This window comes from Lutra lutra, chromosome 16 (genome assembly GCF_902655055.1).
Source record: "Lutra lutra chromosome 16, mLutLut1.2, whole genome shotgun sequence".
NCBI classification, from domain to species: domain Eukaryota; kingdom Metazoa; phylum Chordata; class Mammalia; order Carnivora; family Mustelidae; genus Lutra; species Lutra lutra.
The window spans coordinates 58078018-58103024 of NC_062293.1; the positions used below are offsets into that span (position 1 = coordinate 58078018).

Here is a 25007-nt window from a genome sequence, read left to right on the forward strand (position 1 = left end):
CACTCAGGAACTCGTGGACAAAGTCATCTATGCCCTCTCTTCTGTCCCTTTGCCACTTTACTTGTTTTCTTGGATTTTTTAAAATTTATTTTTATTTTTATTTATTTATGTATTTATTTTAAAGATTTTGTTTACTTATTTGACAGAGAACAGCAAGAGAGGGAACACAAGCAGGGGACAAGAGGGGGAGAAGCAGCTCCCCGCTGAGCAAGGAGCCTGATTCAGGGCTCGATCCCAGGACCCTGGGATCATGACCTGAGCCGAAGGCAGATGCTTAAACTGAGGGTCTTTTTACTGACGCCACCCATGTGCCCCATAGATTTTTTTAAAAAGTTTTAAGTAATCACTACATTCAATATGGGGCTCGAACTTACATCCCCAAGATCGAAAGCCCCATGCTCTTCCGACTGAGCCACCAGGTGCCTCCCCACCTTTGTCATCTTAGAGTAAATTCCGGACACCATATTCTTCCATCTGTAAATATTCTCATGCACACCTCTAAAACAAAAGGACTCTTTATTTTTACATCACCATAATACCACCACCACACATAAAAAATTTAATAATAATTCATAATCATCCTGTATTCAGTCAACATTAAAATTTCCACTCGGATCATAAATTTTATATTATGCACGTATGTACATACATATGTCAAATAGAGTTTGTTTGATTGCTTGACTCAGGATCCAGAAAAGGTTTACGCATTTTGCATGGTTGATATGCCTTTTAGATCTCTTTTAATCTACAGCAAAGCCTCATTTTTTTGTTGTTGAGTATTTTTTTTCTTTGCAGTTTATTTGCTGAAGAAAACCAGCTGGGTTGTCCTGTGGTGTTGCCCACAGTCTGGGTTTTGCTGACTGCATTCTTCTGGTGTGGTTTAACGTGTTCTTCTGTCCCCTGTGTTTTCTGTAAATTGATGGTTGGGCCCAGAGACTTGATCAGATCCCAGTGGGAGCACTGCAAGATAGCTAGATTTTTTTTTCAAGATTATTTATTTATTTTAGAGGGAGAGAAGGAACAGGAAGGAGCAGCAGAATCCCTGCTGAGCAGGGAGCCCGATGTGGGACTCGATCTCAGGACCCCAAGATCATGACCTGAGCCGAAGGCAGATAATTAACTGACTGAGCCACCCAGGCGCCCCGAATAGCTAGCTTCTATTGAGAAGACTTTCTAGTAGTCAATGCTCAGCCAAGACTTTGCGAACATTGTCTAATTTAATCCTTTGGACAATCCTGTGGTTCCATGCTATCATCCTCCCCATTTTACAGGTGAAATGCTGAGGCCTTGAGAGGCTGTGTCACTTGGCCAAGGTCACGTCGTTGTGAGGGGTAGAGCCAATTCAACTGATGGCTGAGTCCAGACAGTCTCCCACTGTGTCACCCTAGTCACTGTGAAAGGCCCCATGCATAATCAAGGTGCATTGTGAATGTTGGAGTTATCATTTACTGCTTCATGTTTCTCTTGTTGAAATATACAGAGCAGGGGCACCTGGGTGGCTCAATGGTTAAGCCTCTGCCTTCAGCTCAGGTCATGATCTCAGGGTCCTGGGATCGAGTCCCACATCGGGCTCTCTGCTCTGCAGGGAGCCTGCTTCCTCCTCTCTCTCTCTCTGCTTGCCTGTCTGCCCGCTTGTGATCTCTCTCTGTCAGATAAATAAAATCTTAAAAAAAAAAAAAAGAAATATACAGAGCAAATGCACCTAAGTATGTAGCAGTATCTGCAGGTCTGTCAGATTGGGCTTTTGTGTAGCAGCTGTCTGTGTGGTTTGGGTCTGCATATTACTTCCAGTTAGCATGTTTGTCTATCTTACATTCCTCATTTACCTTTTGTAAGAACTTTGATAGCTTTAGATGGTTTTCTTTCTCTGCTGGTTGTGTATTCATCATATATCTTTTTCCCCCCAAGAGAGTGTGCAAGCAGAGTGGGAGGGAGGAGGCAAGAGAGATTGAGGAGAGAGAGAGATAGAGAGAGAATCTTTAACAGATCCCCTGCTAAGCGTGGAGCCGGATGCAGAGCTCGAGCTGACGACCCTGAGATCATGCTCTGAGCTGAAATCAAGAGTCGGGCGTGTAATCAACTGAGCCTCCCAGGTGGCTCCCTCATGTATCTTTTTTAAATATACATCCGTGGAGAGCCATGGAGGAACGCTGTCAACTCCTGGGGAAAGACTGTGTATAAGTCCTTTAGAAAGGGAATGATACTGATGACGACTGTGCTTGTAATAATAAGGAGCAATATTTCCGTCTGCTAATTGGTGCTGAAAGCTTCATATGTGCCACATGTTGTGTTAACCCTCCTGCAACCCTGTGAAGTGGGTGGTGGTGTCCTTGTTTTGCATACAAGTAAACTAAGGCTCAGAGAGATTAAGGATCCTCCCTGTATCAGAGGGATTTTTTTTTTTAAGATTTTATTTATTTATTGGTTGGAGAGAGAGCACAAGCAGGGGGAGCTGCAGGCAGAGGGAGAAGCAGACTCCCCGCTGAGCAGGGAGCCCAATGCGGGAACTCGATCCCAGGACCCTGAGCTCATAACATGAACCGAAGGCAGACGCTTCATCAACCAAGCCGCCCTTATTTTATTTTTTTAATCTTTAAAAATTATTTATTTATTTATTATTTTAGCGAGAGAAAGAGAGAGAGGGAGCGAGCATGAGTGGGAGAGGCAGAAGGAGAGGGAGAGAGAATGCCAGGCAGACCCCATGCTGGGCTCCATCTCACGTCCTGAGATCAGGACCTGAGCTGAAACCAAGAATCAGACAATTAACTGACTGTGCCACTCAGGATCCCCCAGACAGGATATTTTAAACAAAACATGCCTTTGATTAAAAAACAACAACAACAACAACAACAACAAAAAAACAGCTTGAGAATCTCCAGATGTGTAGGGTTGGCTGTCAGCTTTCAGCAAACTCCAAGATCACCTCCCACCTTCTTTTCTGGTAAAAAGTACGTGCTGCCCATACTTTAGTCAAATGTTGTTACTTCCCACTGTTTCCTGGTATTGGTTTTCATTGCCTGTGCTTTGGTCCCTTGCTTCCTGGCTCTGGCAGCCCACCATTCTCAACTGCTGTGATCCTGCCCACCTTCTCTGACTCAGCTGAAGTGACATCTGAGAAGCTGGAAGGGATGTCCTCATCCATGCATCGATCCTTCCATCCGTCCATCCATTCATCCATCCATCCATCCATCCATCCACCCATCTATCTGTCCATCCATCCATCCATCCATCTATCATCCATCCTTCCATCCATCCATCCATCCTTCCATCCATCCACCCATCCATCCATCCATCCATTTTCCATTCATGCCTTCAGACATGCATCCATGCATCCATCCATCCATCCATCCACCCATCTGTCCATCTGTCCATCGATCGATCCATCCATCCATCCATCCGTCCATCTTTCCATCCACGCCTTCATACATGCATCCATGCATCCATGCATCCATCCATCCATCCATCCACCCATCTGTCCGTCTGTCCTTCCATCCATCCATCCATCCATCCATCCATCCATTTTCCATTCATGCCTTCAGACATGCATCCATGCATCCATGCATCCATCCATCCATCCATCCACCCATCTGTCCGTCTGTCCATCGATCCAACCATCCATCCATCCATCCGTCCATCTTTCCATCCATGCCTTCATACATGCATCCATGCATCCACCCATCCAGCCTTCTGTCCAACAAGCAATTCCTGGGCATTGACTCTGTATCAAGCCCTGAGCTAGTTCCTGGGAACACCAGCTGAACACACTGGCCTTGCCTGTAAGGAGTTTACCATCTAGCACTGTGCTCTGTCTTCTATGGTTACTGCTAGCCACAGGTCACTCTTGAGCATTTTATTTTTTAAGATTTTATTTATTTATTTGAATAAGAGACAGAGCATGAGCTGGTGGAGGGGCGGGAGGGGCAAGCAGATGTGCCGCTGAATGTGGAGCCCCACAAGGGGCCCTATCCCAGGACCCCAAGATCATGAACTGAGCCGAAGTCAGACACTTAACTGATTGAGCCACCCAGGCTCCCCAACTCTTGAACATTTAAAAGTGTGGCAGGTCGGGAATAAAATGTGCTGTAGGTCTAAAACACCCATTTGATTTTGACTCTTAGCACAAGGAAAAGAATGTATAACATCCTGGTAATGATTTTTAATTGACTACATGTGGAAATGTAATATTCTCTCCACGGTGGGTTAATACTTAATTCCAGGGGCGCCTGGCTGGCTCAGTCGGTAGAGCATGAGACTCTTGATTTCAGGGCCATGAGTTCAAGCCCCATGTTGGGCGTGGAGCCTACTTTTAAAAAATTAATCAACTTCAGTCATTTCACATTAGTTTTGGAATACAGCTCCTGGAAAGTTTAAGCTGACATATGTGGTGTGCGTGGATGGCTCACCTTCATTTTCATGGGACAGCACTGGTCTTGGTGGAGGGTACAGGGACGAAGGCAAAAATGCATAAGGAGTTTTAGATAGGTCTTTCTATAAAAATGTGTGTGCAGGATTCAGCAAGGGAGGGTTTTTAGTTCAGGACACGAAAGAGGAAGGGAATCCATTTATGATGCATCAAGCATTGTACGAGGCACTGTGATCCATCCATTCATGCATTGGCTTGGCATTTAAAATACCTCCCTTAATCCTCGCACCACCAATCCCCACAACCCACCACATCTTTCCAGCCTGCTGGGACCAGGTCACCAGCATCTCTCAGCCTTGGCGCAGCGGCCTCGTACCCTGGTTCAATCTACCCTCCACACTGTAACCAGAGTGATCCTTCCAAAACACAGACCCAGTCATGGGTCCCATTACTCTTCAAATTAAAACTCTGCCATCATCCCCCTTGCTGTTTTCTCTGAAAGAATTTTTCCCCCCTGTTTATCTGGCTCACGTCATACTCAGATTATATTTTCAAAAGAAAAAATTTCTCTAGGGAGACTTTCTGGAACTTTCCGCATCCCCACCCCTGCCACCATTCTGAGTTAAGTGTCCCTCTTAGGGGTCCCTGGATTTTGCTGTATTTCCCATAGTATAGTACTTGTCATACTGTGTTGCATTCCCACAAAACTCTTTGGACCAGAGGCCTGTCTGAGAATCTGTGAAGATCTGTAGATCTCCCCAGAAAAAAAGAAAAGACAAAAGCGTGCAGTAAACGTTGCATATGATTCAAAGTTTTATAGAATTAAATTCTTTAGGTTTCCATGGACTCCAGATTAAGAACCCCTGCTCTATAATCATATAGTTATCTGTAATTATAATTATCTGCCTATTTGCTCATATTTCCTGCTAGATGGTATGCTCCTTAGGGGTAGGGACTGTGCCTATGTTGACATAGTCATTTCCTTGGTACCTGGCACCATCCCTAGACACAAAAGACACTCAATAGGCATTTGCCAAAAAAAAAAAAAAAGTATTTGCCACAGGTGTGACTTGCCCTAAGACATTAGGATGCAGGAACTCTCATGCTTTCATTTGTCTAAATCACATTAGATCTGACTTAGCCTTATCCTGCATGATTGGACAGAAGTCTTAATGAGGAAATTTCAGGCTCGTTTGGTTTTTTCTTTCCCCTCAGAATTCCAGAGTGTAAGAGGCCCAAGAAAATTCTAGAAGGTTTTTTTCTTTCTCAGCTCATGGGAGTCTCTGCAATGGTTTTCCCATTATTCGTGCTGATTGAAGATGTCCACAGGTGAGCACTGAACCCTCGGGTCCGTCCAGCATTATTCCCCAGAAGAGCTGTGTCGCGGTCATTACAATAGTTTGTGCCCCAAGATACTCCCGGCCAAAGAATCGTGTTGAAAAGGGACCCCTATCAGTACCTCTTGTGGACACTCAAATTTAAACCTCTGACTTCTTCACCACCGCCAGGGAAACACTTTTTTTTTCTTTTCTTTTCTATTTCCTTTTGGTAGGCTCCGTGCCTAACGTGGGGCTTGAACTCAGGACCAAGAGTCGAGCGCTCTACCCACCTAGCCGGCCAGTGCCCCCAGGGAAACAACTTTTCAACTCAAAAATACCACTATTCTATCTCTCTGGAGTGATCTGGCCTGAAATTCCTCAACAGGAATAACAAGGACTGAAAACCTCTTATCGATACTTAAAAAGACCAGGCAAAGAATGTCACTGAGTAAAGCAGGTCAGCTCTGAGGGACCACGGGGTTCGTGGTGGCTGAGGAGCTCTGGGGCCACGTGCTTTGTCTAAGAAGGAGCAGCAGCTCAGGCACCACCCAATTGTCCTCGAATTTCCCGATCTTCCAATTTTTCAGGGGAAACTGGAAATGTGGATTTTCATGTGATAGCTCTTTTCCCCCCTATTTTTTAAAAAAGCACTTTAGGGGCGCCTGGGTGGCTCAGTGGGTTAAGCCGCTGCCTTTGGCTCAGGTCATGATCCCAGGTCCTGGGTTCGAGCCCCGCATCGGGCTTTCTGCTCAGCAGGGAGCCTGCTTCCTTCTCTCTCTGCCTGCCTCTCTGCCTACTTGTGATTTCTCTCTGTCAAATAAATAAATAAAAATCTTTAAAAAAAATAAAATAAAAAAGCACTTTAATAAGGTTTATTTTGCAAATCATGTCACTCACAGTATAAAATTCAGTGTTTTTTTGTTTTTTTGTTTTTTTTTTTTTTTTTTTTAGTAAGCTTACCGAGTTGGGCAACCATCACAATGAGTCAATTTTAGAACATTTTCATCATCTCAGTAGGAACCCTCATGTCTATTTCCTGCTAATCCCCATGCTGTCCCTCCTTCCCCACCCTGGCCTTCACCCCAGGCAACTACTGTTTCCCAAGTTTAGTTTTTTACAGATATTTCATATAAATGGGATCCTACAAAATGTGGTGTCTGTGTCTGAGGGTAATGTTTTCAAGGTTCACGCACACGGTTGCATTCCTTTTATTTTTCTAGATAGGCTCCATGCCCAGGGCAGAGTCAAGCTTGGGGCTTGGACGATGAGGACATTAAGATCTGAGCCCAAATGAAGAGTCTGAGACTTAACTGACTGAGACACCCAGGTGTCCCTATAGTTAACTTTTTAAGAAAGTGGCAAGTGGGGGTGCCTGGGTGGTTTAGTCATTAAGCGTCTACCTTCGGCTCAGATCATAATCCCAGGGTCCTGGGATCAAGCCCCACAGAGCACTGGGCTCCCTGCTCAGCGGGAAGCCTACTTCTTCCTCTCCCACTCTGCCTGCTTGTGTTCTCTCTCTCACTGTGTCTCTCTCTGTCAAATAAATAAATAGAATCTTTTTTTTTAAGTGGCAAATGATTTCTCAGAGTGCCTGCACGATTTTCTATTCCCCCCAGAAACGACTGAGCGTTCCCATGTCTCTGTGTCCTCACCAACATTTGGTATTGTCTGTCTTTTTGATTTGGGTCATTCTGATGGTTGGGAAGTGGTATCTCCTTATGATTCTGGTTTGTGTTTCCCTGCTGGCTACTGGTGTTGGATAGTTCTTGATTTGCAAATTTTGGAATTCAATCAAATAAAAAAAAATGCTTCATATCAGCCCTCTGCAGATGGAACAAAACAGTTTAGAACAAAACAGGTTCACGGGCTGGAACCACCCAGAGGGAAGGAGTTTGGACTTATGACCTAGACTGTGCAAAACAATGGTCTGTGAACTTTCTCTTTTGGGGGCAAAGCAGCCTAGACTGTCAGGAAAAATTACTATGGAGAAAGACCTCTCTCGCTTGTAAATGAACTTGTAGACTAAGAAACAAGTTTCAACCTATTGCATTTCGTGATGCCTCTTCCCCCCCTCCCTCCCACTACATTGTCCTGTTAATATCCATTTGAATGAGTCTTTGAAGTCTCCATTCCTATCCCCCTTCTTATTTATTTTTATTTTTTTTTAAGAATTTATTTATTTGACAGAAAGAGACACAGTGAGAGAGGGAACACAAGCAGGGGGGAGTGGGAGAGGGAGAAGCAGGCTTCCCGCTGAGCAGGGAGCCAGATGCGGGGACAGACCCTTAATGACTGAGCCACCCAGGCGCCCCTATCTCCTTTTTAAAGATGACAGTAAGGAATTGGTCTAAGTTTCAACATCTAGTAATGGCAGAGATTAATTCAAAGCCAAGTTTACCTGGTTCAAAAATCCTGTGTCTTCCTCATCCAAATAGCAGCACATTCTGGAATAGATGTCCATGGGGTGAGATACAGAGGAGCCTGGCAGGCTGGATTATGGGGGTAGAGAGGGATAGGATACTGGAGCCATTGGAGACAAAGGAATCAGGGGTTTCAAGGCTGGTTTCATTAACAGACAAAGGGAAGTTGAGGAGAGGGTGAGTTTGGGTGACGGGATGAAGTGGAAATGGGAAGAAAAGGGGCGCCTGGGTGGCTCAGAGAGTTAAAGCCTCTGCCTTCGGCTCAGGTCATGATTTCAGGGTCCTGGGATCGAGCCCCACATCGGGCTCTCTGCTCAGCGGGGAGCCTGCTTCCCTTCCTCTCTCTCTCTCTGCCTGCCTCTCTGCCTACTTGTGATCTCTGTCAAATAAATAAAATCTTAAAAAAAAAAATGGGAAGGAAAGAGAGGGCCCAAGTGTTGGGAGTGTCACCAGGACTAGACATACATTCGCGGACATTCTTTTTATGACTGGTTTCTCATTAAGACTAACATCTTTGTGATGTTTAATTCTGGTGAGTTTCCTGCCCTCTCTGATGATCCAGGGTTTGTTTTCAGATTGTGAGCACCCCTGGAGTTGGTGGCTAACAGGGCTGTGTGTGTGTGGATGGATGCTCTTGGCCCTGAACACCGCATGGGGAAATGTCCAGTGGCCGACAAAGCTGAGCCGGGTTTGGTCCTCTCTGAACACACTTAAAGATTCAGAAGAGGAATATCACTCCGAAATTTTGTACAGTTCACTCATACTCCATGCGCACACAGCATTAAGGGCAGTCCAATTCATGGGGCCAAGTCAAAAGACGCCTGGAAAAGGGGCAGCTCACCCCACAGCATGCTGGTGGGGGTGGGGTGGCGGACGAGAGTCACTCTACTAGGACAAAGCACAGACACAGGACCTGACTCCGACTTCCCCAGGAAGGACTCTGCACTCAGCTGCCTCTTGGAGCCTTCTCTGAATTCCACCAGCCCTTCCTTATCATTTCCTGATTTTTTTTTTCCTTATTCACTTTTTACCAGACTGGAAGTTTCCATGTATCATATCACACGCATTAAAGCGCACCCATTTCCCACATTAAATAACTGCATTTTGCTGTAAAATTTTTTTGATGATGTGCCGGTTTTATAATTCATTTTGATCTCGTGACTTACACTTTATTGTATTTATATGTCATTATATAAGAGCCCTGTTGCAGCTGACCCGTTTCTGCGGATATTTCATTAACTATTCATTGACTTCCATTTATTTTTCCAGTTTCCTTATTTTGAGACTGACCCACCCCTCTCCAGCCCCCCTCCAGCCCCCTCAGTTCTCAAACGTTTTCTAAGGCCTCCGAGGGGTTCATAGGCCCCAGGGGTGAGGACAGCTCGGCAAAACCTCCTCACAGGCCCCTCCCGCGTAGGGAGCTCCGCGTGATGAATGAACGAATGAATGAAAGAAGGAACGAATGAATGAAAGAAGGAACAAATGAATGAGGTGAGCGAAGTCCTTTCCCCCACGTCTCCTGTCCTAGGCCGCTCGCCCCTCGTCTGGAATCCCGCCGCAGCCCGCAGCCTGGGGAGGGAGGCCCCGCCCCTCGCAAACCCCGAAACTGCCGCAGCGGAGGAAGGCGTCCGGCGCTCCGCGGCCCAGGCACAGTCACCCCGCGGCCGGAGCGCGGCCGGGGGCCCGCAGAGCCCGCGCGCATGGGCAGAGCCGCCGCGAGCCCCCCCCCCACCCACTGCAGGTGAGCCGCAGAGCCGCGGCCCCCGCCCCCCGCGGCTCCGGGGGTGACGTAAGGCCTCTGGACCGCGCTCCGGCCCCGCCCCTGCAGGCAGCGCTGGGGGCCCGCGACTCGGCGGTGGCAGCCGGTGCCGCTGCGGGACACGCCGGCTGCGGCGGGAACAGGGGACGGCGAGGCGGCCCGACGCCGGCACAGGCGTGTCCGGGCGCGGCTCGGGGCTCCCGCCGCGGGTCACCTGCCGCAGCGGCAGCACGGCCGAAGCCCCCGCGGCGTCCGCAGCCGCTGCCCCGCGGGCTCGCCGGCGCCCGGTCGGCCTCGGCTGTCCATCTCCGCGGGCGCCGACCAATCGCCCGCCGCCGGCCCGGCCGCACCTCCCGGAGTCCATGACGGGCGCGCGGGGCGGCCTATGAGGTCGGGGCGCCGGCGGCCGGGGGGCGGGCAGCGGGAGCCAATGAGCGTCCTTCCAGGTGGGTGGAGGGAGCGGCCCTCGGGAAGGTAGCTTCGCTCGGGTTGCTAACGTCTTCCCTTGGAGATGGGCGCGCAAACGGACCAGTGGGTCTGGGGGCGGCGGTGACGGGCGTGGGGCTGGCCCAATGAGGGTGGGAGTGGGTGGGGCGGCGCGGAGCGGCAGTGCTAAAGGAGCCCGGCGGAGGCAGCGGTGGGTTTGGGACTGAGGGGCCGGATCTGTGGTCGCGGCTGGGGACGTGCGCCGGCGCCACCATCTTCGGCTGAAGGTGAGAGGTGCGGCTGCCCGGGTTCGAGCGCCGCGGCCGCCGGCGGGGGTACGGCGGCGGGGGAGGGAAGGGTCCCGGGCTGGGGCGGAGGAGGGAGGGACTCTGGAGGGCAGAGCAGAGCCGAAGCGTGAGCACGGGGACGCCCGGGCGGCTCTGCGTGGAGGGCTCGCACTGCGGGGCGGGAGATTCATGCGGGGATCGACCCTGGGGAGGGAAGCGGGGTAGGTAACCGACCCCAGCGGCTGGAGAGAGCTCTGGAAGGGCGGGGAATGGGGTCCTGAAGCTTGAGACCCCTGCAAGGATCAGGGCCTGGGTGTGCTGGGGGACGACCTCTGGGGGCTGGGGATGGAGATCGGGGTGGGGGGGTGGGCATGCAGGGACCTGGCCCTCGGCGTGTCGGGTCCGTGGGGGCGCGGGGGACGGGGAGGCCTAGTGCCCTGGTGGGGGTCTCGGGGCTCCGGGAAGGGGAGGGAGCCCTGGGGCGGGCTGGGAAGAGCGACCCGGCTGTTGGTGGGGGGCGCCGGACAGGAAGGGCCGGCCCTTGGGTGGGTTCCCGGGCGGGTTAGGCCGGCCGGGCAGCCCGGGTGCGGTCGGGGGTTCTCAGGGCTGGCAAGGCGGACGGCGCTGCAGGCCCCGTGGAGTGGGGGGGACCCGAGGGCAGGGGCTCCTCCGCACAGTCGGGTAGCGCGCGGCGGGCGAGGGTCCGAGCCGCGGCCGGCGCGCGGAAGGTGGGCTCCGGAGGAGCTGGGGGCGGGAGGGCGGGCGGGGGCCGCAAGGGGTCGGGGCCGGACGCCCGGCGAGGCCCGGGTGGGGTGGGGGGGGCGAGGCGGGAAATGTGGCGGGGGCGCGCTGCGGCAGGGCGGCCGGGCGGGCGGGGGGGAGGGTCAGCCCTCGCCTCGGGATCCCTTTATTGTGTAAGCGATCCGGGCACTGCTTGCCGCGGACTCCCTTGCTGGCCTTCTGCAGCTGGGGTCACACCCTGATCCCGTGAAATGGGACTGGAATGGGGTCGGGGCGAAGTGGGAGCGGCGGAGTCGTGGCGTTGGCGGGCGCTTTGTGGGCCCGCGGTGGGCGGGTGCGGCCCAGGGACCCGGGAGGCCCCCTGCCTGGCCGGCCTGGGCGCCGGGGCCTGGGGACGGAGGCTGGCGACGCGGCGGGTCTGGGCTCCGCGGGTGAGGCTGGGCTGGCGTGGCTTCCGCCTGTGACCGTTATCTGTGTCTTCGGGCCTCTGCGGCTCCCTGCGAGCCCACTGCGGTGGATGCAAGGGGGTGGGGTGGGGTGGGGTCGGGTAGGGGAGAGCAGGCGGGGTAGATCCAGCCTGCCAACCGAACAAAGGCTGCTTTTTCGCTGAATAATAGAATATACTAAATGTAATACCTCGGCTTTGCCGAGATTTTGGTTTTTGGGTTTGGGTTTGTTAGGTTTTTTTTTTTTTTTTTTTTTTTTTTTTAAACGCTGGAAGTGAGGATTCTTTGAGTCGGGCTTCATCGTTCTCCATAGTCTCTCAGTCTGGGAAACTCTCATCTGTTTATTGTTTTATTTTCTTTCTGGGTCTGCCCCGACCGAGTATTCTTGTAGTCCCGCGCTTTTGACGTTGAAGTATGCCCTGTCTGTCTCGGATTCTGGAAAAGTGGCCATTTTATTTGATGCATCGCTTGACTCCGTGCATCTTAAATTTGGTTCTTGCCCGTCCTTATCTGGAGACGGCACATGCTGTCATTGTGCGATATGCAGCCCGAGCTTTGGCAGTGAAGGGATGTGACCCCAGAGGCTGGCTTTTTATTTGGGCTCCTTAGGGAAATCATCACAATGAAGACAGACAGACTGGGAGAGCAGATGAACGGAATTCTGAAGGGCACACTGCGGGGGGTGGGGGGAGACCCAGTGCTTCGGAGGGTTGTGTCCTTTCTCATCCTATAGGAGGGACTGAAATTCCTGGCCTTGCATCCGCATTTTGGAAATATTTTAACCCAGCCTGCAGATGTTCCCTGAGAGATGGTGCCCTTTAGCGTTTGGGGTGTGCGTGCGCTTTTGGCTGAGATGAATTTGGGTAGATGAATAGGTTTGTAGGTCCCTGTTGTCTTGAGTGGCTGCAGTGGTGGTGGTAAACCCAGTGGGACGATTCTGGTGTAGTTGCTCTGTTAACAGAGGGCAGTGCTATCGCGGATAATTGATCCATCATTTTCGTTTGGCTATTTATACACAAGATATTCTCAAAATTGGGTTGTCTGCCCCTCTCTGTACCCATAGTAGATGCTGGGAGGCAGCAGAGATGTTTCTCTGGTGGCATTTCACTGGAAGTAAAAAAAATTGGCTGTGAGGGTGGGGAGCAGAGCCCCAGGGTGTGTCCAAAACCAATGAAGGGGATGGGCTCTGGCTCTGTAGGGGGCTCTTTCCTAGACACATGAATGACTTAGCTATAATCAGATGCTCATTTCAGATGACACCAAAAACCTTCAGATTATCTTTCCGTCTGCAGCAAAGACCTTGCTCCTTACTCCCTTTCTTCCAATATAGAGGTGTTTTTTCTATTAAATGTAAAACCCTTGCCAGATGGTGCTGGTGTGTTCAATGCTGAGCCTCCATTCTTGGAGCCGTAATCGATAGGATTTTTATTTAGTGGAGAGGCAGCGAGGAGCACTCCACGCCCTGCAAAATCCGCTCCCCGCCTCACCTACCATTGCTGTAGCCTGCATTCCTGCGGGAACTCTGGGGTTAGCCCAGCTCTGCTGCTGGTGAGCTCCGTGACCTTGGGCTGGCTATGGGCTTTCTCTCTACCTTGGGTTCCTCATCTGTAGAATAGAGATATTAGTACATGCCTCACAGGGCTGTTGGGAGGACCGAGTTGGTAAAGGTAAACTGCTTAGAATAGTGCCTGCCCATAATTAATGATACAGAACAGTATTTGCTATTTTTAAAATTGTGGTATTCCCCCCCCCCCCCCACCCACCCATGGTGTAAAGTGAGGCATTTGGGAGTGGCTCGCTGTTAAACACTGGCATTATCAAGATCGGGTACCACATGTGCAATGGCATGGAAAAAATACTGCATATCGGGCGATCACAGGTGAAGAGTTAAAGTGAAGGAAACCTCTTCACGGGCATCCCAAACTCTGTCAAACCAGACCTGAAAAGAACTTCTCAGGGTGGCATTTGGGGCAGGATGGGAAGGAGAGGGTAGGTGTTTGGTTGTGGGGAAGTTGAGGCTTACTGTGGGGGTGAGGACCATGCATGCGAGGCTTGGTCAGGAGGTGGAGATCCCCCCAATCCCAGGAGGACCCAGGAGCCATCTAGATGCTCACCAGATAGCCAGGAACAGGAAGCTGTCCTCTCAGTGTCTGATCAGTCATAGAAAGCTCTGGAAAAGTAAAAAGTAAAAGTAATTTGTAATCTTACCACCCAGTGGAGACCCAATGACTGTCTGTTCCTTTTTAAAAATATTATTTATTTAATTTTATTTATTTATTTATTTATCTATCTATTCCTTTAAAAAAAAAAAAGGCACATGCATGTGTAATTCTCCCCTCCTCCCCCCAACAAAGGCGGGAGCATTTTGCAGTTATGTTTTTTGCGACGTTTTGGTTTCTTTCCCTGAAATTACAAGAATTTCCTCACCTAGAAAAAAATACTGATAAATTTTAAATGTACCAATTTGGTGAACTAATTTTTAAATGTATCATTTACTTTTTTTTTTTAAAGCCTGGCAGAAATGACCTGTTGAGCTGCTCTAATTTATAGCCGTCCATGAAATTTAAGCATATAATTACATGCCCAATGTAAAATTAAAGAAATGTGTGTGCACACGCCTGCTGGCAACAAGACCTCTTCCGAGGTGTCGTGCGAGATAAACAGTTCCTACCTGTTAACGACAAGAGTAACTTGTTACCGTATGTTGTGATCACGGGAAATTTTCTCTTCTAGAAGGCCATCCATCGTAAAGGCGGAATGCGTGTCCTGTTGTCCGTGTCCAGATTTATCTAGGACAATTCCCACCTTAGAGTCATGCCTCCCTTCTCCTGAGCAGTTTTGCAAAGTATAAGTTTGGAAAGACAGAAAGTGTGTTAATAGTCTTACGAAAGCCAGTCCCTATAGGTAATGATGGGTTTTGGAAACCATTTTCCAGAATGTACATGTGCCCTGGGAATATTTTCTGAATTGCCAGCCCCACCTCCCCAAGTGAATGCCTAAAAGGGCAAATAAAAGTTGAATTAGAAAACGTGTTAGCCTTTTTATTTGTAGAAGTCTTATTGTTACCTCTTTTTGTGATTTTTGGGGGGTTTCGTTGTGTGATTTTTTTTGTTTGTTTTGTTCAAGTCCATCGTTTAAAAAACCTGAGCATAGCCCTTAAATCAGGTTAGGAATTAGTCTAAAACATTGGTTTTCAACCCTTTTTTTCCTATCCCAGCACACCTGTTAATGACATTGGCTCACCATGGTAACCGGAAACCATGGAATGATGGTTCTCAAAGTGTGGTCCCAGGACCAGCTTCCTCTGCTGCATCTGGGAACTTGTTAGGAATGCAAATTACTAGGCTTTGCCCCAGACCCTGCTGAATTGGAAACTCTGGGGAAGGCGCTCCAGTCCATGCTTCTGTAAGCCTCCTACATACTGCCCATGCCCATACCAGCGTCTAAGAACCATGCCCTAAAAACCATGCCTATTTATAACACATTACATTTTAGCAAATGCTTTCTAAAGTGTCCATTTTTATACCATTTCAGGGACTTTATGGAGCTTGAAGTTTTTGGACTCAAGGCTGAAAGCTTCATAATAACTTTAGGACTACTTAATTTTTTTTTAAAGATTTTATTTTTAGGGGATACCTTGGGGGCTCAGTCATTAAGTGTCCACCTTCGGCTCAGGTCATGATCCCAGGATCCTGGGATCAGGTCCCGCATTGGGCTCCCTGCTCAATGGGGAGCCTGCTTCTCCCTCTCCCACTCCCCCTGCTAGTGTTCCCTCTCTCGCTGTGTCTCTGTCTGTCAAATAAATAAATAAAATCTTAAAAAAAATATTTTATTTTATAAAATAAAATTTTATTTTTAAGTACCCCACGTGGGGCTCAACCTCACAACCCCGAGATCAAGAGTCCATGCCCTTCTGACTGGGCCAGCTAGGTGCCCCTGGGCTAGTCCATGATTAGCCTTGCAGCCTTCTGTCTTTTGCCAAGGAAGAATCCTCATCCACTGGGGGAGGGGCGTGATGGCAGCAAAACCCGGGAAGATGTGAACAGAACAAAACTACTCAGTTGGCTTCTTGCCTGGCCTTGCATGAGGTCCTGGAGACCATGCTTCTGAGATCTGTACTACCCTGGAATTTGGGGTGATCACAAAAGTGTTTAATGATGGTATCAGATTCCAAAAAGACATTGTGAGGCAGGAGTCCTGAGTCACCTCGGAAAGGTGAGTGAGGACTGTAAGATGCCGTCATTTGATCCAGAAGGTCAGGACCAGAGGTAGCTGAGACTAGCGTGTCTGGGGCCACAGACGAGCGGGTGAATGGCAAACAAGTGCTCAGTAAACCAGTTAGGTCTTGAGACGCATTCATTGTGAACACCCCAGAAACTCTGTTTCTCAATGGGGCTGAGGTTAGTGGTTCTCTTTCTTCTGCCTGGGTCAGATCATTATCGGTAACACTCCGTGTTTGCTTCTGGGCCCCACGGCCTGCAGGGGCACACGTGGGCACACCGGAGTCTGTTCCGTGGCGAGAAAGCAGGGTGGTGGAGGAAGTCTTGATGAATGATGGCGCGCCACAGGGGAGCCTGGGAGTGGGAGCAGCTGCAGGGAGGGGGAGCAGCTGCAGGGTAGGGGTGAGGCCTGGAGAGCTCCCGTAGCGTGCTCACATAGCTGTCCCAGGAAGCCAGGTCACACCGTGGCATCATCTGATGGCATCGAGACCACTCGCACCCCCAGAGAAGCCCCCCGGGGGACGGAGTTGGGGTGTTTGTACAGAGGAGCTCTGAGTCTCCTGTCCGAAGGCAGAAGGGGGGCCAGCACAGACCTGAGGCTTTGTTCTCCTTCACTGGCCGTGCATTTCCTAGCTCCGTCCTGGTGGCCACGCCTGGATCTTTTACTTCGCACCTTTGTTTTCTTTGTCCTCAATCCCCTTTGCCTTCTTAACTCCCTGGTTAATTTTGGTTAGGGTGCAAGACAGGATGAAAGTCCCCCAGGAACCCTGCCTTCCCCCAGCTTGTTTTTCAGCCCTCGGTAACTGAGAGCGCGTCTCACATGGTCTCTAGCTGACCATGGGCACGATTTGTGGTCAGCCCCAAAATTCCCCCGGGACACTCGGTTAGCATGGTGGTGGAGCCCATCACTGCCCTGCTCCTCGACAGAAAGGTTCTCTCTTAAAACCCTGCCAAGAGTGAAAATCTGCACATCGTGGTGTTTTTGAACCTCTAACCTTGTCCTCCTCCTCCTCTTCTCCTAGAGACAATTGTAGTTGACTCCTCCTGTTTACAATGGCCCAGAGAGCTGGACTCGAAGACCCAGAGAGGTACCTCTTTGTGGACAGGGCGGTCATCTACAACCCTGCCACCCAGGCTGACTGGACGGCTAAAAAGCTCGTGTGGATTCCGTCCGAGCGCCATGGTTTTGAGGCAGCGAGTATCAAGGAAGAGCGGGGAGATGAGGTCATGGTGGAACTGGCCGAGAACGGGAAGAAGGCGATGGTCAACAAAGACGATATTCAGAAGATGAACCCGCCCAAGTTTTCCAAGGTGGAGGACATGGCAGAATTGACGTGCTTGAACGAGGCTTCTGTCTTACACAACCTGAAGGACCGCTACTATTCGGGACTGATCTATGTGAGTATGCCCGCCAGTAGTGCTCGGGAATTCGTGTAACTGACATGGAATTCGTGTAACTGACACGGACGGGCCGAGTCAATGAGAGCGGGGAGCACCCACCCCATTGGGTGCTCTGCCCCGTGTTGTTGTGTGCATTACAGACCGATTGTCCTGTGCTTACCCGAGTCTTGCCCTGCCTTACATTGTCACACGTAACTGTGCATGATCTGATCTGCAGTTGAGTGTATGAATGTGGCAGTTGGAGACCTGTTGGAGGGGTTCGCGGGGACATGATAGGACAGGGAGAGCCTGTGGCGGAAATATCGGGGGCTGGGGTGAGAGTTGCATGAACAGTAGGATGCAGGTGGCATGTGTGTCCTGGAGTGTGGCGTGAAGCCAGCGCAGGGGGTTCAGCCAGGAGCGCGAGTATGGGGGTCCCCGGTGTGGGGAAGTGGGGAACAGGGATGCTGAGGTTTTTCAGAAGAAACCGTTCGGAGCGGGATTGAGACTGGGTTGTCCTGTGGTTAGTGGCTGACACGCGCATTGTTGTCACGGACGATGCCGCTGACCGTGTGGAAGAAATTATCGAACGTACCGGGGTTGGGGGGCAGGAGAGCGGAAAGACGCCAGCCAGATGCCAGAAAGCTCTAGAACAACAAAATGGTTTTGAGGGGCTCTTAAACGCAGGTGCAGTGTTTTAAAGGAGGCGATCGAGAACTTCAACGTAGAATGAAAAGCAGAGAGAAGAGGTGGCTTTGTGCTGGTCCACATTTGGAGAAGAGCGGTTGGGTTTTTATGAAGGGTGTGCCGCTGGGGCTCGAGGCCCTTCAAAACTTCTGCAGATTGGGCCAGTTTTCCCGTGGAAATTAGCATCGTTAGCGACTATCCCTGAACACCTGTGTTCTAGATGCTGGGGAGGGTGTGGTGAACAGGACAGGCCAGGTCCCTGCCATCCTGATACACCCTATAAGGAAGGGAAGCCAGGCTGTGGGATAGAATAAGTAGGGGAATGACCCACGAATGGGCCCATGAAGGGCTCTTTAAGAAGGTGGTGTTAGGGCCGGAATCTTTCTGCTAGGAAGCAACTAGCCAGGGGAAGCTCTGAGAACTGAGTAGTTCTTCCCTAACCTTTGCCAAAGTAGGCACGGTCAAGCCTCATGGCCTCTCTTTTTTGTTTTTCCTCCGTGAGGTCAGGCACAGCGGAGTAAGGCAGCAGGGTTGGGAAGACAGCTTGAGAAAGGAAGAGGTCTGGGGAGGAGAAGCCGCTGGTAAGGACAGCACAGGGGAGCAGCTTTGGGACCGGCGGAGACCACGCCACAAGGTGTGTGCGGCACCATGCCCGGCCTCGCCTGCGGAGTGAGGGAGCGCGATGTGTCCAATCAGGAGCTCATGGCTCAGATTTGGTCGGGGGGTGAGTTGGGTGCCGCCTGGGGCTGGAAATGCAGCCGCACCAGGGTTGGGGGACTGCAGTGTGGAAGGAAGCCGGAGCTCTTTCTGCCAGCCCCTTCCCTGTTGACTCCCCGCTTTGGACCTTGAGGCTTCCTGCAAGGCTGAGAGAGAGAAGGAAATACAAAAGGGAAGGCGGCTGTGGGCCAAAGAGAAGGAATTGGCGGAAAGACACTTCTGTTCACTTGTGGCCATTCCTCCAGATGATTCGAAGGCTTTGCAGATGTCTTTTATTGAGTTTGATTTTTTTTTTCCCAGCTGAACTCAGGAACCCCAAATGATGTCTGAGTTTCTTTTCAAAGCATGGCCCCCCTTTACTCTTTACAGAAGGGCGACCTGAGTTATTCTGGAAGCATTAAGGTCCCAGCAGAGCCAGGAGTTTGGAGCAGTGGTGTGTGCAGTTAGTGGGGGTGGGAGAAGGGGTTCCCACCCAAGACTGGCGTTGGAGCACTTGACTTTAAAGAATCCTGGTAAGAAAGTGGGGCTGCAGGGAACCACGATCGGGAGGGATGTGACCTGGGATCTGACCCCAGTCAGGTCAAGTGGAACAGCAGAGGTGCGGTGATGTAGAACCCATAGTAACTTAGGGGGACCTTTTGGACCCCTTTCTAGAGATGAGCTCTGACGTGTGTTCACTTATGTAGCTTACTTTGCTAACAGGTGTACTTTCGTTAAATCCTTATATTTTTTTTGGATGGATTCTCGCTGGCCTCCCAACTTCTCAGGTCATGAATTTTCATCCTCTTTCCTAATGAAAGCATTTGAAAACTGTAAATGTCTCCTCTAATAACGATTTTAGCTCACCTCACACATTTGGATGTGTGGCGTTTTTATTACTCGGCCTAAATATTTTCTGTTTTCTGTTAGGATTTCTTCTTTAACCTGTGAGCCCTTTAAAAGGATACTGTAAAAATTTCTGAATGTGGGTTTTTTAAGTTATCTTATTACTGATTTTTATTTTTTATTTTTTAAGGATTTTATTTATTTATTTCTGAGAGCGAGCAGAGGGAGAGGCAGAAGGATAAGCAGACTTCCCACCGAGTGTGGAGCCTGACACGGGACTCGATCCCAGGATCCTGAGATCATGACCTGAGCCAAAACCAAGAATCAGGCGCTCAACCAACTGAGCCATCCGGGCGCCCCTTGCTCCTGATTTTTAAATGAATTGCATTGCAGTCAAAAAACATAGTTCACATAATAGCATTCCTTGTTTTTGTTGAGGTTTTAATGCAATGTGTCGTCTCATTTGGTGAGTGTTCGCTGTGTCTGGAAAGAGCATTAATTCTGTTATTGTTGGTTATGGGATTCCGTCTGTGGCCATCAGGGTAAACTCTTAAATTCTGTTTGGATCTTCCTCGCTAATTTTTCTCTGCTTGGTCTCTTAATTACCGAGAAGTGTTTTCAAATCCCCTGGTGTGTTTTATCAACTAAATATGCATCCCCTAACCAATATAGTTTAGTTTTTCCTGTTTATGAACTTTTACAGGAATGAGTCTCATGGTATATGGCTTTCGTGTCTTCTTTTTCACTCCGTATTAAATTTTTAAGTTTCATGTCTATTGCTTTTCGTTGGTATAATTCAGAAGTTCTCCTGGTGTGGCCTCTGGACCCTCAAGGTTTCCCTAAGACTCTTCCAGGGGTCCCATGAGGGCACAACTGTTCTCATGATGATTTGAAGACATGATTTGCCCTTTCCACTGGTGGCAATGCAACTGATGGTAGAAAAGTAATGATGGGGAAACCTCATGTATCTTACAAAAAGAGGCAGGGATCCTGGGCTATACTAGTGGTCATTTTAATCATTGCACGTGAGAACGACCTTGAGAAAGCAGGAGACAGGATCGATTTTATTAAATGTCAATCCTGGAGTACACGTTTTTTTAATACACTGTGTGAGGGGCGCCTGGGTGGCTCAGTCGGTTAAGTATCTGCCTTCCCCTCAGATCATGATTCCAGGATCCTGGGATGGAGTCCCACATTGGGCTCCCTGCTTGGCAAGGAGTCTGCTTATCCCTCCCTCCCTGCCATCCCCCTCTCTCCTGCCATGCACTCTCTCTCTCTTAAAAAAACTTCTCTCTCTCTTAAAAAAAATTAGGATTTAGGGAAATTGTTTTATCACTGTGAACGTGACAGCTTGTCATCACTTGAAACCCTTGCTGATGAGATAGATGGTGATACTAATGACTGATTTTTTTTTTTTTAATGTCAAATAGCAAAATGTCATCATTTAGAAGACTTGCCTAGGAACGCCTGGGTGGCTCAGTTGATTTAGCATCTGTCTTTGGCCTGGGTCATGATCCCAGTATCCTGGGGTCAAGCCCCACATGGGGCGTCTCGCGCGGCAGGAAGCCCGGTTCTCCCTCTCCCCACTCCCCCTGCTTGTGTTCCCTCTCTCCCTGTGTCTCTCTCCGTCAAAAAATAAATGAAATCTAAAAAAAAAAGAAAAAGAAAAAGGAAGACTTGTATAATTCATTGAGCCAATGGTTTTGTTTTTTAGATCTTTTTAAAAAATTTATTTACTTGACAGAGAGAGACACAGCGAGAGAGGGAACACAAGCAGGGGGAGTGGGAGAAGCAGGCTTCCCGCCAAGCAGGGAGCCTTACATGGGGCTCGATCCCAGGGCCCTGGAATCATGACCTGAGCCAAAGATGCTTGAGAACTGAGCCACCCAGGCGCCCCTGAGCCAGTGTTTTCCAAATGATGTGTACATTGTTACAAAGTCACACAGGGGTAAAAGAGTCTTTCCACAGGCAGGGTAAGCCAGCGGATTTTGATGTAGGTAAACAGCATGCAAGTTCATGGTTAGGATTTCAGACGCCACCTTGCCTCAGATCTTGAACCCGTTCTCACTTCTGGGGTTTTGATGCAGCATCAAGGACGTAGCTCCACGATCACGTGAAAAGGCAGTTAAACTGCACTTTCCTTTTCCAACTAAGTATCTTTGTAAGGCTAATTTTTCCTTCAGACGCTTCAACCAAGACAAAATAGCACAACAGATTGAATGTGAAGACATATGAAAATGGAGCTGTTTTGTGAAGCCCCGTAATAAAAAAGACCGCAAAACACGAAACACCACCACCTTTCTCGTTCTGATTTCAGAAAACATGGTTATTTTTCATGAGAAATGTTATTTATGTTAACATGTATTGTTATTCTAAAATGAATAGATACACAATTGCAAAAACTTGGTAATACATATATAGTTATATAAAGCAGAAGGTTTTCGGAGTCTTTGATTTCTAAGAGGGTCCCAGGGCCCTGAAATTAAGAAGGTTGAGTTATTTCGTTCCGCTTGTTAGAGCGTACTGTACCAAGCTTCTTGACCCACTTTATGCGTTCAGCTCGTTTTGGGCATCTGTGTTTCCCAGTCCCGGGCTCGTCCCTGGGGCACACAGGCACCTCTTTCTGTGGATAAGGAGGGGAAATCCTGCATGCTGGGGTACACGTCTGTCTAACTCACACATTCAGCTTTTCTGGGTAAAGCCTGATGTAGTCCAATTCCAGCGGGAGACAGAAGGTCCTTGAACCGGGTGTCATGAGAGCTCAACCAGGGGACAGTTTACCTACACGTGGGCAGAGTTCCGCGGACAGGTGCGGGCCGGGCCTGGTGGGGGTCCTCGCCTGGCGATGAACGGGCCCATGCTACAACCTCCATCTTAAGGGACAAGACGGGCCGAGCTGCTGCCTCAGCTAGGGGAGGGGGACTGTAGGGGGAGGCCTTCCCCCTAAGAGCTGGGGCCTCCTGACCGCCCAGAGGGAGGGGCCTGGCCAGGCGGGAGGCAAAGGTCCTGACTTCACTCTCCTCCCACCCTTGGTCTGAGAGGGGAAAGTGATGCTGCCTTTCTTGGGGTTAGCCCCGCTTCTACTTGGAGTTGGACTTGGATTCTCCGTAGTGGGTGAGATGGGGGCAAGATTCATCTTTCTCCCAGATGGCTGTCCAGGTGACCCAGTGCCATTTCCTGGTAGAGCCCTTTCTCCACGGCACGTGTCGTGTGCTCCTAAGTTCATGCTCAGCCCATGGTTCTGTATGTGGTCCATGCGTCCATCTTCTGGCTGAGATCCCGCTGTCTTGGTCATGCCAGCTTTCTGGTAAGTCCTGCTGTCCAGCGTGGCCTGCGCTCTCATTTTTGTCATTCTTTAGGGTCTCGCTGTAGTTGTCAAAACCTTTGCGTTTGGATATTAATCTTAGAACCCGCTTGTCAGTTTCTTGCCCACTCCCACCCTTTCTGGGATTCTGTGTGGGATTTTGTTGATTCTGCAGATCAACTGAGAGATCTGGGAGAGAACTGAGATATTTGACATTCTGGTTCACGTATACCCACTAACTTCGTTCTTAATTTTTCACAATGTGTTTGATTGGTTTTCTCTGTAGAGGCCAGTACATCTTTTGTTAGATTTATTTTGGGGTATTTGGTTTTTTGGATTCTATTAAATGGTGGTTTCAGCATTGTTTTCTTTTTTTTTCTTTCTCATTTTTAAGATTTTATTTATTTATTTTTATTTATTTGAGAGAGAGCACATGCGTGCGCACACGTGCGCGGGGTAGGGGCAGTGGGAGAAGCAGACTCCTCACTGAGCAGGGATCCCAATGTGGGGCTCGATCCCAGGACACTGAGATCAGGATCTGAGCCGGAGGCAGAGGCTTCACCAGCTGAGCCGCCCAGGCGGCCCAGCATTGTCTCATGATCGATGCCATTATGTAGAAATACTGTTGTCATGTTTTGTTTTTTAAAGATGTTATTTTTAAGTAATCTGTCTGCCCGACACAGGGCTCAGACTCAACCCCGAGATCAGGAGTCACTCGGTCCTCTGACTGAGCCAACCGGGCATACCCCGTTGTCATGTTTTTTACAAACAAAATCTTACCAAGATCACTTAATCGGTTATAACAGTTTAGCTGAAGATTCTTTTGGATTTTCTGTGAACACGCTTATGTTGTCTGCAGATAACAACAGTTTTCTGTTTCCCTTTCCAGTCTGACACATTTTTTTTCCCCTTGCTTTATTGTGCTGTGTAGGACCCTCAGAGAAGTGGTAATCACAGACGGGCATCTTTGTGTCTTTCCGGATCCCAGAGAAAAAGCTTCAACATTTCCCCATTAAGAATGATGGTTGTTTCCATTTTGTATTGTTTTTAGTCTTAATCAGATTAAGGGAAGTTTCCTTCTGTTCCTAGTTTTTATCCTGAATGGGTGAAGTTTTTTAAAATCCTGATTGGATGTTAATTTATCACATGTTTTTCCAGCACCCATCAGATGATAGTGTGATTTTCTTTTTTTGTGTGGCTATTTTATTATCATGGTGAATAATATATATTTTTGAGTATCTAAATGACCTGAGAAGGACCAGATAGTCTCTTTATATAGTATTAGATTCCTTCTGCTTGCTAATATTTTGTTGAGGATTTTTTTTTGTAATTTTTTTGTAAAGATTTTTATTTATTTATTCGACAGACAGAGATCACAAGTAGGCAGAGAGGCAGGAAGAGAGAGAGGGGGAAGCAGGCTCCCCGCCGAGCAGAGAGCTCGATCCCAGGACCTCGAGATCATGACCTGAGCTGAAGGCAGAGGCTTTAACCCACTGAGCCACCCAGGTGCCCCTTGTTGAGGATTTTTGCATCTATATTCATGAGTGAGATCGACTTAAAATTGCCCTTTGTTGTCATGCCTTGTCATGTTTTGCTGTTTAGATTACGTTGGTTTTAGGAAATTAATCAGGGAATATATCTCAACCTTGTGTGTTCTCATACACTGGTTAGCTAGGATTCATGTTATTTCTTTTTAAATAACACTCTGGTTCTCTCTGTGGGCAGGTTTTTCTTGAATATATGTAGAACTTCTCCGATCTTCAGTTTCTTATGTCAAGTTTGACAATTTGGGAATTTCTCGGTTTCATCTAACTTTTCAAATTCACAGGCATAAAGTTGTTTGTCATCCTCATTTTCTGTAGGATTTGTAGTGATAATTCGCTTTCATTCCGGACCTGTGGGTGTAGGTTGTAAGCTTTTAGCTGTATTCTGCAAGCGTTAGTATGTTGTCTTGTCATGACCGTTCAGTCCAAAATAACGAGGGCGCCTTCATTGTATCTCGTGGGGTATTTAGAAGTAGACTGCTTAATTTCCAAATGTTAGCGATTTTCAGGTTTATTCTGTTATTTCTAATACCGTCCCCTGCCCTGGGTCGCAGACCATAGCCTGGACG

The 25007-nt window shown here is 49.0% G+C and overlaps 2 protein-coding genes and 1 non-coding gene across 8 annotated transcripts in view; all 3 read left to right on the top strand.

The window, feature by feature from the left end:
• Positions 1 to 3140: 3140 nt before the first annotated feature.
• LOC125086717 (guanine nucleotide exchange factor subunit RIC1-like) lies at positions 3141 to 3716 on the top strand. Its single transcript, XM_047706048.1, has 2 exons — positions 3141 to 3191; positions 3450 to 3716. Exons 1-2 carry the CDS (start codon positions 3141 to 3143, stop codon positions 3714 to 3716), a joined length of 318 nt encoding a protein of 105 aa, XP_047562004.1.
• Positions 3717 to 4221: 505 nt separating this feature from the next.
• Positions 4222 to 4294, top strand: TRNAK-CUU (transfer RNA lysine (anticodon CUU)). Its single transcript has one exon. It is a non-coding gene; the product is annotated as a tRNA-Lys (tRNA).
• Positions 4295 to 10169: 5875 nt separating this feature from the next.
• The window catches only part of MYH10 (myosin heavy chain 10), a 118911-nt gene continuing 104073 nt past the window's right edge, over positions 10170 to 25007 (top strand). For 2 of the 6 annotated variants that reach the window (XM_047707820.1, XM_047707824.1), the window contains exons 1-2: positions 10378 to 10574; positions 17004 to 17379. In XM_047707820.1, the coding sequence (XP_047563776.1) occupies positions 17035 to 17379 (345 nt within the window). In that variant the 5' untranslated portion in view covers positions 10378 to 10574; positions 17004 to 17034. Of the gene's footprint in view, positions 10308 to 10377; positions 10575 to 10710; positions 10796 to 17003; positions 17380 to 25007 lie in introns of those variants that run through there. The other 4 variants (XM_047707825.1, XM_047707826.1, XM_047707822.1 and 1 more) reach the window with 3 other exon arrangements.